Here is a 15,580-nt window from a genome sequence, read left to right as displayed (position 1 = left end):
ACCTCTTCTCGTCCAGCGTTTTCTGCCACACTTTTTCCTTCCCACAGACTTCCCACTGAGGTGCCTTAATACAGCACTCTGGGAACAGCCTATTCGTTCAGATATTTCTTTCTGTGTCTTACTGAGGGTGTCAGTGATGGCCTTCTGGACAGCAGTCAGGTCCGCAGTCTTACCCATGATTGCGGTTTTGAGTAATGAACCAGGCTGGGAGTTTTTAAAAGCCTCAGGAATCTTTTGCAGGTGTTTAGAGTTACTTCGTTGATTCAGATGATTGGGTTAATTGCTCGTTCAGAAAACCTTTTCACGATATGCAAATTTTTTGAGGTAGGGATTTTGGGTTTTCATGAGCTGGATGCCAAAATCATCAGTATTAAAACAATAAAATACCTGAAATATTTCAGTTGGTGTGCAATGAATCTAAAATATAAGACAGTTTAATTTTTATCATTACATTATGGAAAATAATGAACTTTATTACAATATATAGTGAATTAGTGGCAAACTCTGGTGCCACAGGATAAGGCAAGAGGTGATGTGGGCAAGGACAAAGAACAGACAAACACACAGAGCTGGTGCTGTGGACCTAGGGTGCAGACATGTTAGGGGGAGCAGGTTATGGTGCTGAGTAGCCTGTGGGTAGACAGTAGATGGCTTGACATATAGGTGGAGGTGCATGAGAAACACACAGATTGAAAAAGGATCAGGAGGGGTGCAGCCTTATCAGTCCAGGGCCAGACCACCTTACCCCCCCCCCCTTCTCTCCTGCACCCAGCAGTCAGACTGGACCGGGCAAAACTGCATGCCAGCAGCACTGTATGGCGCTTGCCTGGTAAAGAGAAGCTTTGTGCAAAGTGTTTATGTGTGTGTCAGACTGTGCATGTTTGCCACAGTGGTGTAGGCCAGTAGGTAGCAGCCAGCAAACATTCGGGCAAACACAGATGCACGCAGGTTGGACGCCACTAGAAACACAGATGGACCAGCACCAACAGTGGGGAATCTCTGTGTTTGAAGGGAATTCAAAAACAATCTGTGCCAATAATAGTGTCTGATTATCAGCTGGTAATAAACAAGCAGTGAAGAAGAAAAATCTGACAATAAATAGCATTTTTCTTAATAGTGATTGTCTCTTCAGTGGAAACTGCATGTTTGACTCCAGCTATTTTTTTTTTCATTTAGACTTTACTTGTGAATTTGAATCTGTATTTTCTGATTCCAGATAAAAACAGGTGGTCCTTCATTAGTGATTTTTTGAATAATTTCTAAGTAACGTAAAAAATTACTTAGATTGTTTTTTTTCTTTTTTTGCCCAATTTGGTAACTGTGTTTTGTTTTTTTCTTTTTGTGTCGACTTCCTTCTAGGAGTTGGTGGTGAAAACACTGATAGTGGCTGAGCCCCATGTGCTGCACGCCTATCGCATGTGTCGCGCCGGGCAACCACCAGGGAGCGACAGTGTCTGCTTTGAGGTCCTGGGCTTTGACATCCTCCTGGACCGCAAACTCAAACCCTGGCTGCTGGAGGTACAAATCTGAATAAATATGCATTTCTTTGTGAGGATAAACAATTTGTTTCTAATCTTCCTCTTTGACTTTCACTTCCCGCTACTCTAAAATGTGCATTTTGTTTTTTAGTTATTTATCAATATAATGTTTTTTTAAGTATTATTATTATTATTATTTCAAGTCTTTTAAAATGTCTTTTATAAATGAATTATTTTCCTGTTTTCACAATTGAGTTTTTCTCCCTTTTTACTATCGGAGTGACAGCAACTCTCTTAGCTGAAGTGTAATGGCATGAAAAGGAGTGAACAAACACTGATATTGCTTACACACCATTTCTCCACACCAAACACCCACAGAGTATCGAGTATCTATTTATGATCCTTTAAACAGCCAGGAAATACTGAAGTAAACGTTAAGCAATGCACATAGGGCACGCATGATTACAAGGATTTATACATTCAGACATACTCAAGCTCAATAACAAACAGATAACACATATCCAGAATGTAGAAATATAGGTCAGGATCTCATGTTCACTACAACGAACCAGGGTTCTCATTTTTTCAACTCCTGCCTCTTAAGTGTCACTCATTCCAGATATAGATTGAAGTCCACTCCGGGATTTCTGTCTCACCTTTCTGATGTCAGCCAGTCAGTTAAAGAGTGACCTAAATCCTTTAACCCAAAGTGGCTACACTCACACCCCCCTTCCCACAAATAGGACCGAAAGATAGGAAATGCCGCGTGAATCGTAGTTTTGCTTTTCCTCCTCATTCCAAACAAAAAAGAGAGATTTTTCTTTTTGTCAAGCTGCAAGTTTGCAAGAAAGTGAAATATGTGAGCTGTGTTTTTCAGTGATTGGTATTTCTTTTCTTTTTTTTTTTATTTTACCACAGAATCGAAATGTTAAAATTAGTTTGATTAATTTGCTTTTGTGGAAAGGTTGCAACTTGAAATGAAAAGATGTACACGTGAAACCTAGAAGATTGCACTGTCTTTGACTGCCGTGACTTTGTGGGCACATGTGTGTATATTTGTCTGTGTGTGTGTGTGTGTGACACAGCAAACAGCCGTGAATGCAGTTGTTCCACTCCAGCAGTAATGATCCCCCCTGTGCTACCAGCAGCTCTCTATAACGCTCATCAATTAACATCCCATGTACACACACACACACACACACCCACACACCCCCACACACACACACAACCCTGCTTCTCTTTCACGCAACATTTGCAGCGACAATCATTTATTTCCAAAATTCAGCTGATTAGTGGGGACATTTTGAAAGCATAGAGACGCTGTCTGCAATCCTTGCTCTATGTACTGTCAAGCCTGAAAATAGCTTTATTACTACTTTTTAACTTGTTAGTGTGTGTATTCCTGCAGGAGTGCAAAACTCAGGAAGCCCCAAAGGCTCGTTGCCACAACTGGTGTCCTATGGCAAGCCCCGAGGCCTAAATTACATTTTTCAGGACATTACTTTTGGCACCATTTTGGAGTAAACTAAATCTATTTCACTGAATTTCACCATTTTACACCCTTACATATTTCTGGGAAAAAAAATAAAATAAAAAAATTGTGAGGAATGTTTCAGAAAGTGAAGACCTCAGAGGTTTGTGTTGAGCTTGTGGACTTTCTTTATTGGTGTCACACTGAATTACGGGCGCCACGCCTCGCCGGGGCCTTACCCCGATCGGTGTTCCGACAATGTTCTCCCTTACTCTTCAGGATGTCAAAGCCGGTTGTTGAACATGCAAACTTGCAGGCAGGAAATGAAAGTTCAACCTGTGTAGACTCAAAGTCGGTCAGATACCTGAAAGCTAGATGGTATCATGTATAAGAATCTGTCAGATGATATTAGTTGTGCCCTTGAATTTGCGTTTTTGTCAGCCGCTTTCTGGGTGTGTCGTGGAGGATGAGGGGGGAGAAGAAACATTCCTTCATATTACCGATTATATTTTAATAATTTGCCAACTTTTTGTTGTTTTATTTAGTTTGTTTTAAATAATAAGATGTATTCTAATTAGAGCCACTATAAATTGGTTTTAAATTGAAAGAGAAGTTTGGTGTAGCCTCTGCTCACTGAAAGCGAAAAAATAGCTCAAAATCACTTACTGCAAGTAAACTCCTAAGGAATACAGACATAATAGAGAAAACAATCCGTAGAGCCGCATGCACCTGCTAAATAGCTTGTCACAGGGGTGAGAACATAGAAGACAAGAGCGATGCCTCTCAAACCAAGGGGAGACATCAAACAGACGCATTGTGCTCAAAGCAAGTATCGAAAGGGGAGAAGAGAAGGGGCAAAAAAAAAGGAGACACAAGCTTTTGTGTGATCCTTATCTTAATTCAGCAGTCTCAACACGAGTTTTAGCTTCTATTGACATTCAAAACACCAGCGCTACACACGCAGACACACATAAACACACACACTTGCCCAAATGGCGTAACTCGAGACATTCACTTTCATTAAAACAGGTCCAGACAGCATCTGTGTCTCGTATCGGGAAGGCGTTTCATTGAGCCGTGATGTTCGCTACGCACACACACACGCACACACGCACCAGTGTACACATTTTGCTTGGACTGTAGTTTCTTTTGTCAAAACCAGGGTTTTTGCTCCGAGGGTTAAATTGACTATGTCCTTTGTCTTCAGAAAAAAAAATAAAAGAAAGAAAAAAAAGAACAATAATCAATGCACAGTCCCTCATAAATTCTTAATATGTGTACCGATGCCTTAAAACTTGTGTGAGCGTCAAAGAGAAAGGTACATGCATGACTTGAAATCTAGTACGAGCCTCAAGGATTGCATTTACACATGGACAAAAATAAGCAGAAGGATATTATCATCAAGTCTTGCACTCCAACAGCCCCTTATCTAGTGTCCAAATGGTGTCAACTTTGGTGAGTAAAATGGAAAAATGTTATCAATAGTTTGAAGGCGGGGGATGGGAGAGGATGAAGTAAATACAAACACAACATGTAACCACTGACCATCGGCCAGTATGATTATTTTTTTTGGTTGATAATGTTAACAGAATTTACAAAAAAAAAAGTAAACAAAAATTATACAACAGAATATAATTCATTTTATTTAAAACAGTTTGTAGCTTGGTGATTTCATAAATGTGACGGATTGAATTTCTTCTGTTTTTTTACACTCAGAAATATTTCAAAATAGCTAAAAAWTTTTTCTTTTTTTTCACAAGCACCATAGAAATATTTATATGGGGTATGAAAAGACCAAAATTACTTATTTGCTAAATACTTAAGGAATACTTTTGTATAACATAATCTTCGTACTTTCTGAAATTTACATATTATATTTCAATATGATTTGGTAGAATTGCCTTTTGAAATGTCTCACTTGGGTGAAACATCTATGTGTCCTTCCAACAGTTTCCCACATTTTTTGTTGGAATTTTGACCCATTATGTTTGACAGAAATTGTGTAACTGAGGCATTTTTTTTTAATTGGGAGATTTAAGGGTTTTCTGTCAAACAGGACTCGGAAAACTATCAGCATCCTTTTGTTTTCTATAGGTTAGATTACTGCAACAGAGATTTTATAGGTCTATGTGAAAAAAAAAATCCATCAGGCAGTTGCGGCTCATCCAAATTGCTGCTGCCAGAGACCTAACCAACACCAGGAAGAAATAGGTCACATCACCCCAGTTCTTAAAGTGCCACAGTGGTTCCTTGTTTGCTAAAGGGTAGATTTGTAAAAAATGCTTTTCATCAGTAAAGCACTGAATTAACTTGGATTGCTTGTGAATTATGACCCATGTAGACTAGCTTACTCAATGTTATTAGGACTAGAACTAAACTAGGAAACAAGAAAAATGGCAAATTTCGAGAAAAGCTGAGATTTGCAGAAACTGTTGGCTCATTTAAATCAGACTGAAATTTTCTTGTGTACTTTAGGTTTTGATGGAAGAATTATTATATTGTGATTTTTGCCCGATCACTGATGAGTGATTTAAGTGTGAGATTGAAGGTTAAATTAGCATTTAACCTTTGTTTCTCTTTATGCAGTGCTTGAAAATGCTTTAGGGTTTTTGTTATTTTAATATATTTCATTTGATTTAATGCTAATAATTTTGCATCGACTTGTGTTTGAATGGTCCTGCATAAATAAACTTATGGTCCTGCATAAATAAACTTCCTTGTCTTGCCTTGCAAAGCAGTTTATTTTTAAATTGAGATCCAAAAGTAGTTGTAGCAATGACCCTTTGCTTAAAGTAACTGCTATGTGTCTTTTAATAGTTTATGTTAATGTGTTACTTTTAGCTACATAAGAAAAAATATACCGTCAGCCAGCTGACCATCAGTGTGCAGCAACAAATAGTGGAGGGCCTCAGTTGAAATACAGCTAGAGAAACTCTGCTTCGTCTTGCAATTTCTCCACGTGGTTCGAAAAACCACGTGGTTTAAAGAACCATAGGAATGATGTAAAGGAAAACTTTAGCATTTTTAATACCTTGGAATGCTTTGATACCAGTAACCAAAACATGATTTGTAACCATGCATGCAACATTAAGTCTCAGCCATTGTTTATATCTGAACCTGAATGCAACAAGGGCCCAATTTATGTTCTCATGAGGTTCCGATGGGTAACAATGATTCCCACTGCTATGATCAGTGGTCTGAAGGCTACCCTCATTATAAGCTTATAAGCTCTGGCTCACTTYTTCTTGCTATTTTTTTGTTGTTGTTCATTGTTTCCCCTCATCAACCATAAAACTCCAGCTGCTCAGCTCTAAACAAAAAGGAAGTGTTTGTAATGAGCCTAAAAAAAAATGAAAATTTGCTCAGTCCCAAGACAGATTTTTTCTTTTTTTTTTCTTTTTATTGGTGAGCTCCCAACATCTTAAAAGGCTGGTTGGTCTGCTTGTTAGAGGCGCAACGAGCGTGCAAAAGTGTGCAAGTGTGCAGCATCTGTGAATCTAATTTTAATTTGTGTTCTTGTCACACGTGTTAAGCCTCCATGATAAACATACATCAAAAGTCTTGCAACTTAGGATGTGTCTGTATTTTTGTGTTAGTGTGTCAACAGCYTGTCTTTCTCTCTGTGTGTGTCTCTTTTTGTGTGAGGGCGGGGCGGGGGGGCTGAGAAGGGCTGGTCTTAGTCCATGTTGGAATAGCCTTCTGCAATGTGTGTGTGCGTGTGTGCGTGTGTGCGTGTCGTTGGCCATCCTCCAGCCCACAACCCATTCGTTTTATCCACTCAAAGAGCCAATGAGGGATTCGGCTTAAAACACACAGACAGAGCAATTCAGGAAGCAAAGGAGAGAGGAGAAAAGRAAGAAATCTATTTTATCCACTTTTATGGTTATTTAGGTGTTATTGTTTGGACTGAGCGACCATCAGACAGCAGCACAAGAGCAGCTTGATTATTGATGACAACTAAACTTGTATCTCTTCCTTCATCTCTTGTGTTCCTACCTCTGGTCCTTCCTCCCTTTTAGCGCGTCTGTTCAAAGTGATTGGCAGCTAATGAGGCGAGCATGGTTAGGGTCAACTGAGGCACATATTTGTTTGTGTGTCTGAGCTTCTGCGTGTGTGTGTGTGTGGGTGAGAGAAAAAGAGACAGAGGGAGAGAGAGAGAGAGAGAGAGGGAGAGAGAGAAAGAGAGAGAGAGATCAGGCATCATGGCAACAGACTACAACAGACCTCTTAGCCTAAGGGCAGCAGTTCTTTGCCCCTTCCTGCAACTTTCTCCTCTCTGTGGTCTGTAGCCAATCGTTTCAAGATGAGTTTGGTTTTCCCTGTCCATCCCTTACTGCCAACATAATCCAGACTTCCTTTCCCTTTGAGTTAGAGTGTAAGAAAGTATGTGTGTGTGTGTGTGTGTGTGTGTCTGTGTATGTGTTTTAGCATTTCTTATTCCCGTTTTTTTCAACAAATACTACATTGTGAGAACCCACTGCTCTTTATGGGGCCCAGAGTTTTGGCCCCATAGGGGTTACGGATTAGGTTTAGGACTTTGAATTGAGTTCAGGTTAGTCGTAGTGTTAGGCATGTAGGTTAGGGGCTGCCAGAGCTTTTCAGGGTCGCGAAAAGTAACTGCAAACATTTAACCAACTTCACCAAGCCTATGTCAAAGATAAAGTGGATRGATTTTTAGTACCTAAAGCTACAGTGAGTAAGGAGTCAGAGTCTGGGCCAAACAAAATAAAACAAAGAAGGCGACCATATGACCATAATGATTTAAAGTTGAGATTTGATTTTCATGGTTGGATCTGAAGATGCTCCACTACCATAGTGTTGTTTGCAAAGCCCTGGGCCCTTTTTCTTCTTTTTTTTTTTTACAGAAGCCAGACTTAACTGCGGTTGAAAGTTGTTTATATTTTTGGCACTGTAAATTCAACTGAAACATCGTATAATGTGGCGCTACACAAACTGTAGCTAAAGCAGGAAAACCCCACATCCATGAAACATGTATGAATTAAGTAACAAGTATAGCAAGTATTTTTTTTCTGAAGTGTAGTTATCTGTTTTCTCTCTGAGGGGGCACACCCACACACACATTGAAAAGTAAACCAGGGATTTCCTATAGTCCAACTAGGTTGGGCTATAGAAATAAATAAAAATTGAATGGAAATCAATGCAAAGAAGATAGAAAGGCGTACTGTGTGTGTATTTGTGGTGAAAGGAGGCATTTAGAGGGAGGCAACTGTAAACAGATGCTATGACAAACAAGCATAGTAGTTTCTTCATTCTTTTCCTTCTCCAAGCACAAACAGGGGCACTATGTTCTGTTTCACCTTTAGAGGCTGAGATGAAAATTTTATGTCAGCGTATTTCACGCAAGAGTGAAATTTAAAGCTTCTTAACTGTTTTCTGAGGGCTTTTAAAGAAGGAATTTAAAGATTAGCCTGCCTTTCATTTATATCCACAGGAAACTTGGGAAGAATTTCCTAACCTCTGGAACAGCCAAGGCAAACATTATCAGGTATTCTGTGTGATTTAGTGTGAAACTCACTTACTAGATCTGTACAAATAGTTTTCATCCTGACATGATTATGTGGGGTAATAATAAAAGTAGAGAATAAGTACAGTTTGATATTATATCAGCCCTCTTGCGATCWCCTCTCCACCTCTGAATAATATTTGCATGTTTGCAGGATTTATTCCTGTATTATACATGTGTGTTTCTTAACCCAAGTGGTGTACCCTTCTATTTACAAACCCTAGGTGGCAGTATTGACCTGTTATCATTTGTTTGGCTTATATGAGCTTTATTAAAGAATAATTAGAATGATGTATGGGACTGCCTGTCTCTATCCACATCCATTCTCCCCCAACATGACTATTTCATGGAATAAGTATCAAATTAGGCAAGTCTTTGTATGTGGGGCAGTTGAAAACATACCCCAGCATTTATCCATTCATCATCACACACACAGCAGTTGGTGACGCTACATGTGATTGAGAGGGAAGGTATAAATGGCATATTTACTGAGTGCCACAAGAAACAGTGTTGTGTGAGAGTTATATATGCGGTGGATTTGTGGGATATACAAGGATGTTTTTACCAGCMTTTTAAATTGTGCAGGAAATTTCTTCTTTCTTTCTTTCTTTTTTTTTTTTTAAGGAATGCATAGGAGAAAAAAAAAACATATTTGTGTGTGCAAGCTTTGTCGTGTTTGCTTCACACCTTTAGTGCCTGTGCTTGATTTCGTCTTTGTATGTCATTTAAAAAAGTGCCTCTCTCTCCCCATCCCCAGCCTCTGAGCTGAACGCTGGCCCCCTCGCTTTTCAGCACCAGCAGCAGCCCGCCACGCTCAGCTAGAGTTTCCCTGTGTCCGAGCGAACCGCAAGAAACGCCACAAAAAGAACAGAACAGTGATTGATAAGACGTCTGAAACAAGAGAGCGACTAAACAGGGCGTCTAGCTGTCTGTCYTTCTGTCGCTCTGCCACACACGCTTGGTTTCTCTCTTTCTCCCTCTGAGTCTTTCTCTCTCTCTCTCTCTCTCTCTCTGTCATTCTCCCTCTCTCTGCCACCGTTTCTTATTCCACCATTGTGTGGCAACAAACACTCCATTCTGACAACGGCTGAACTGTGCTGATACTCTTGAGTGTGCGGGGCAAAATGGGAGGCTTGTAAAAGCAGTGGTTGTTTGCCCTCTGCTAGGAATAATAAGGCGGGTTTTTTTCTGTAGCGATTAATCACCAGCAGACCTTGTGCTTGTTTTAGCGACTATTCTAGGCAAAATGAATGTCAATGTGGGGAAGCAATTTGTTGGGGACATAAGGCAGCTGATTGTTGGTCTTGTGTTGCTCTACTAGAAAAGTTTTTGTTTTTTTTGTAGGACAAGAGAACCCTCAGGTACAAATTTTTTTCATGTCGACTCTAATTACTTCTCTATGTATCAGTTTTCTTTATAACAGAAACAATTATACAGGTCTATTAAAAATAATTAGCATCTTTACCAGATTTTGTTTTTGCAAATTTTAATATCAGACAAAGATCTGAGTAAATACATGATTTCAWTTATTGAGGGGAGAAAATGAAAAAGGTACCTAAACCAACCTTTTTTTATATATATATTTATGATGTATATATAAGTTGTTATACCTGTTGGACACAGTCTCTTGCCCCATATAGGAGACTCTGATGGCAGTGAGCAGCTCCTTTAGTGGCAGGAGAGATTCAGAAGGTCTTCCTTCCTTCCAACTGCTGTCAGACTCTACAGAAAAGCCCTCGCAGCTGACCACTCGCACACTTACACAGGCAAATACACACATATCCAATAGACTTTATAGTTTTCTGTTGGWGTGCAAWATTTTATGTCAGTCTTGAAATTTCAGCTCATGTTTTTGATGGTGGGGTTTAACCCTTTTTGTTTATTTTCTATTTTATTTATTTATTTTTGTTACTTTTTTGAAATCATTTGGTAAAGTCACTTTTTTGCCCATTTTTTCTGAGGGACTGAGGCTGCCGAGTAATCATGCACACGCTGGGATAGACGGTTGATCTGGTTGGCCACACCTGCTCAATTACACACYACCTTAATACACTTTAATCAGATAAGTTTAATGTTCATACTACACCTTGAAAATGAAAAACGTAAAAAATATGATATTCTCAAAATACACAGTTSCCATMCGACTGTGCACACAGTGTAGAATAAGTAATRAATGACAGTTGTATTTCTAGTTTTGTTGGATATTGAATTTTGCTGTTTGAAAATAATTTACATACTAACTATCCTGAGGCGCATCACAGTTCTCAGACGCACCAAGGGGTCAGAGATCATTAGACAAAACCCCGCGTCCAAACCAGAGGAGTTATCGCTTTGGAAATTAGTCGACTACATCAAATTGAGTAAGTAATTTAAATCTGTTGTTTGCTCTTGGTCTGTTTTCTGCTACTCTTTACTTTCTGTAATGATCTGTAAACAGAGTTGCGGCTCGTCGACAATTTAACCCGAACAGACAGTTGAAATAAAAATAATGAGGCTCCCCTTTGATAAGCTATATTTCACAGTTGCCTTCATAAACAATTTGGTTTGTGTCCAGTGCAAATGTTTATTTCACATTGTAATGTATCAGGGTAAATGTCTAATTCTCATCCTCAAACTCTGTATTTTTGTTAATCATTAATGAAGCACTCAGTTAGTAAGTAGTTAATTGGTATATCACTGCAGGCGGATACCATTAAAGCTATTTCTGAACCTATGTAGATGGCATTCAGTCTCAGTGATAATTTACATCATGCGTCTTTGCATGTCAACATTTGCAACTCAGTGTTGTCACAGAATCCATAGGAGATCGAAACCACATATAGAGATAGGTAGCAGGAGGTGTATTCCAGCGAAGTAGGTAAGTTTAGTCTCCGCAGGGCATTTAGCGTAATTGCGGCTGAGGATGTTGCATTTAAATGTTGTTGTTAGAGTGTGAGTGCTTTGCACTATGTGCTTATGTAAAGACTAGTCTATGGTTAGGTCAAGGRTTGGATGTAATTTTTTACTCATTTTCATCATTATATCATTCTCGAACAGCTTTGGATGGATGTTTTATTATACATAAAATGATGATAAAACAGTCTAAAAAGAAGTACGATTTTAGAAGAAGGGAATTTATTACTGCTGTCATTTTCTTTGACGTATTACTTTTAGAAAATGACAAAAATGATTTATTCCCTTCTCAGTAATCAATAAAAAATAAATTTTGGCATTTCAGTAATAACACCCTTGTCTGTCTTATTTCTGACCAACCTCAGTTTCTTCTGCTGTCTTTGGTGATAAGCCCTAAATCTTTGAAATCGGAAGGCCTCCTTTCCATCACCCTACTCTAAACCTAAATATTACTTCCAATCTCAAGAAACATCTGTCCATCCATCTSTCCCTCCCTCCATCCATCCATCGGTAGTTTGAGGATGGGTTGGTGTCTATCTTGAGGCAAGACATGTCCCTCTGCATCACCCAGATTTAACAACCATGCAATCAATGACCCTTACTGGCAATTTTTAAAGATACTAAGTAACCTAACTTTCAAGTAGGTACAGTGTGGAAGGAAGCCAGAGGACCGCAGATGCATCAGATCAGGATTCAAACCCATGACGTTATTGCTGTAAGGCAACAATACTAACAGCTGCTTCACTATGAAGTTGATTAAAAAGAAACAAAGAAGAACTTCCACTGCAAAATGGACAGACAAATGTGTGATATCAACATAGTTTCACATTGTCCTATAGTATGGCAGTGACAAGAAATCTGACTACTAATCTGTCTACCCTTCATGAGATGTAGGAAGATCATGATTCTGTTACAAATTTTGCATAAAAAGTCGTTTACATTAACTTTTTGTGATACTGTTTTTTTTTACATGATGAAAATTTCTGCTGCAGTTACTCGCTGAAAAAGAATTTGTGAAAAAAGTTTTTATTTAATCTTCATTTTTAAAAATGAATGACTCGTTTCACATTCTGTTTTTTGACTGTCTGACATTTTGGCCTCAATATGATACGCAACCAAATTAAAGATCGAGTAAAAAAAAATTTCTCATCTGTTCATCTGACATTTTTATTGAATATGTCTTAAAGCAACCAAGGGCTCTTTTAAAATCCTGCCAGAGTCACTTAAGGAAATCAGAGCGGGGGGTTTTGGAGCCTGCAGGGGTTCATTAGGAACCGACTGGTCCAACTTCCTCTGCCAGGGAGGAAAAGGAGAGCACAGAAATATGGGGAGAGAAATGAGGAGAGGTAACAACCAGAGAATCGGGGCTAGCAAATGGAGAGCGRAGGCTAAGTGGTGACCAGTCGGAAAACCATGTGAAAGACAGCAGAAAACAAAGTGAAACTAAAAAAGAGACACAAAAAAAAGAAGAAAAAAAAGACACGACGAGGAGCAAAGAGAGACAGCAAATCCTGCTGTGCAAGTTTTATTCTAYGACAACATGACACCACAAATCAAACCAAGACATGATGACAAGTAACGAGACAACCGTCACCAGGATCACTGCCAGTGTGCGTGTTACCTATTGGCTGGCGCACTCTTAACGCCGCGCTCTTTTCATTGTGGCTGTCAAGCTGTGGAGTACTCTAAATGAAAACAGACCTCTTCCTTATTTTTCTTTTGTAGCAGAGGTGAGGTATGGTAGCTCGAAGTGGAGCTCTGTCCTCAATTCACAGAGGGACGCATTGTATACTTTCTTTCCATTGAGTGAAAGAGTTGTATAGTGTCTCTGTTCCTTTTCCCCTTTTTGCACTGGAAGGCATTCATCACCCACCTTCTGATAAATGGTTGTTGTACACAAAAAACACACATTGGTGCACACATAGCTTTACAAAGCTGCTTCCATACAAGCCCGGTTCATAGCGGTGAGGATTTAGTGCCTCACCTGTGGCTGTGACACCAGAGAGGGGATTCTATTTAGAAAGATTCTCAGGAAACTTTATTTCAGAAAAATTTCAGACTCTGAAGCATCTGTGCTTATATCCTTGGTAGTGTCGCTGTGGATTATTTTGTGTGGATGCATGGTTCCCTTTTTTAGATAGCTTTCTGGTGAACCTAATGAGCAGGGCTAGGAAATGGAGTCTTTGCAGTCTTCCAATGTTTTTTTTATTAGTCTTTACTTTTTTTTTAGTCTTTGCTTTGGCCCATGTGGCCAACAACTGGCAGTATACTAAATACTCTGATTTACATTATGATTTGCATTGCATGGTTTTCATAATGAAGTAAAGATTTAGCAAAAATTATTTTCACTCAAGAAAACAATCAACACGAATACTAGACTGGTAACATTTCAGCTGGTTTCGCGAAAATATTAGTGTTAATTTACATCTGTAAATGAGTTACAGGTAAAGTTAAAAATTTGATCTTTTAAATGAGGAGATGAGAAATTGTTGAGCCTTAAAAAGAAAGAAGTGGTTGATAACCTGATCAACTCCATGTACGTTTTGTTGGTTTGGATTTCAGCAGCTGGAAAGAAATAACACCATCTGTTCCATACAAGCGTTCTGGTGGTCACAGTGTGTGCGAGTGTTTGTGTTCATCTTTAAAGACCTGTTGTGTAATAAAAGACATCCATTAACAATTTTGACACATACTTACAAAAACTCCCACAACAAATGCACCACTATTAGGGCCATTGAAATCCTAATAATATCAAACCACCCACCCAAACTATTGTTCCCAAACAGAAAAAAAAAAGAGTGCCTCATGTGTTTTTCAGAGGATGCCAGGCGGAGACCTGACTTATCTGAACAATCAMGGTTTATCAACCCACGCCAGCCTTTCGATGGGCATCTGTTGCATTGTCATTTGAAGTCACCACATAGGAAGACACYGTTCCAATTGCTGTTGCCAGGTCTTTCTTTGTTGCTCCTTTTGTTGTGTCACATAAGCCATTTCTCACCATGGGAGGAGACATAAAGGAAGCTAACAAAGAGAAAAATAATTCATTTGTTGTGTCAAGTATAATAACTGATATTTGAATACTTTACCCCTGTGCTTRGAATTGTTCTGTTGAGAAAGGTAAGCTGCTCTTGAATTATTCCCTGGATGATGCCAGCTTTTGTACCTAAAATCCCTTGTGGCTTACTYCTTTCTTGCTCTGTTGAATCTCACTGATTGCTTTTGACTGTAAATGATAGAGCCAAGCTGAGAAATTCTTTATTGCTGACAGAAATGTTAGTGGCGGCTGTGTTATAGAGTCTGTTTTGAGCAAATTTAGGCGTTAGATTTCGGGGTCACTTATACAAACTGTGGTGTGCAAACACACAGACAGGTTCTTCTTCACGCTCGTGTTTACACACATCATTGCCAGACAAGATTTCTGCAGGAAAAGGCCAAACCGACTTTAAAGTGTCTYTCAAARGGAAAGAGAGARAAAAAAAAACAAACATCCTCAATCTCTGTCTGTCTGCTTGCTCCATTCCTCTTTCCTTTGCTCGTTGGAAGAGATTTTTTCTTTTCAAACAAGCCCACAGTCTGTTCCTGTAATTGCATACAATCCCTGTCTCTAGAATGTTACAGAAAGAAAGACAATTTTTTAAATGTCCCTTTTCGTCTTTGTTTGACAGATCAATCGAGCTCCGAGCTTTGGGACTGATCAGAAGCTTGATTACGATGTGAAGAAAGGGGTGCTGCTCAATGCTCTCGAACTCCTCAACATCAGGTATTGCTTTCTGCTGCAGTCATGTATGTGGATATGCATGCAGATACACAAACATATTGCGTCAAGGGGCCCATTAAAGCTCAAGTAAAGGCTTTTTTTATGTACAGGGGTTCTAAATGTTTAACGATTTCAGTCATTGCTTACTTTGATGCTTGGTGGAGTTCAGAACCTTTTTTACATCTGATTTTAAAACAGTTGTGACTGTGGTAATGGTGTGAACAGTTGCACAACATAAATCATATTTGTAAATGGTTGTGTCTCAGTGATAAATGCAGGACACCCCAGCTCCTTATTGAGAAGCATTTACATATCAACATTGAATCTCAGTTTCAATCAGTGGAAAAGAAAAATTTGTTCAAAAAAAGGAACATTGTCATACTCTTTAAGCAAAATATATAAACAATTTATTTTCTAGCTAAGAGAAAAGTTGGGACACTATTCCGCTTTTGTAA

At 39.0% G+C, this 15,580-nt stretch overlaps 1 protein-coding gene across 8 annotated transcripts in view; it reads left to right on the top strand.

Annotated features, from left to right (window-relative positions):
• Positions 1-15,580, top strand: part of ttll7 (tubulin tyrosine ligase-like family, member 7) — an 86,934-nt gene that overhangs the window by 26,510 nt on the left and 44,844 nt on the right. For all 8 annotated transcript variants that reach the window (XR_533603.2, XM_008408047.2, XM_008408043.2 and 5 more), the window contains 2 exons: positions 1,360-1,518; positions 15,034-15,128. Coding sequence is in view for 7 of the 8 variants with exons in the window: in XM_008408047.2 (XP_008406269.1) it covers positions 1,360-1,518; positions 15,034-15,128 (254 nt within the window). In the remaining variant the exon portion in view is untranslated. The remainder of the gene's footprint in view (positions 1-1,359; positions 1,519-15,033; positions 15,129-15,580) is intronic.

This window comes from Poecilia reticulata, linkage group LG4 (assembly GCF_000633615.1).
Source record: "Poecilia reticulata strain Guanapo linkage group LG4, Guppy_female_1.0+MT, whole genome shotgun sequence".
NCBI classification, from domain to species: domain Eukaryota; kingdom Metazoa; phylum Chordata; class Actinopteri; order Cyprinodontiformes; family Poeciliidae; genus Poecilia; species Poecilia reticulata.
This window is presented reverse-complemented; position numbering and strand designations above follow the sequence as displayed.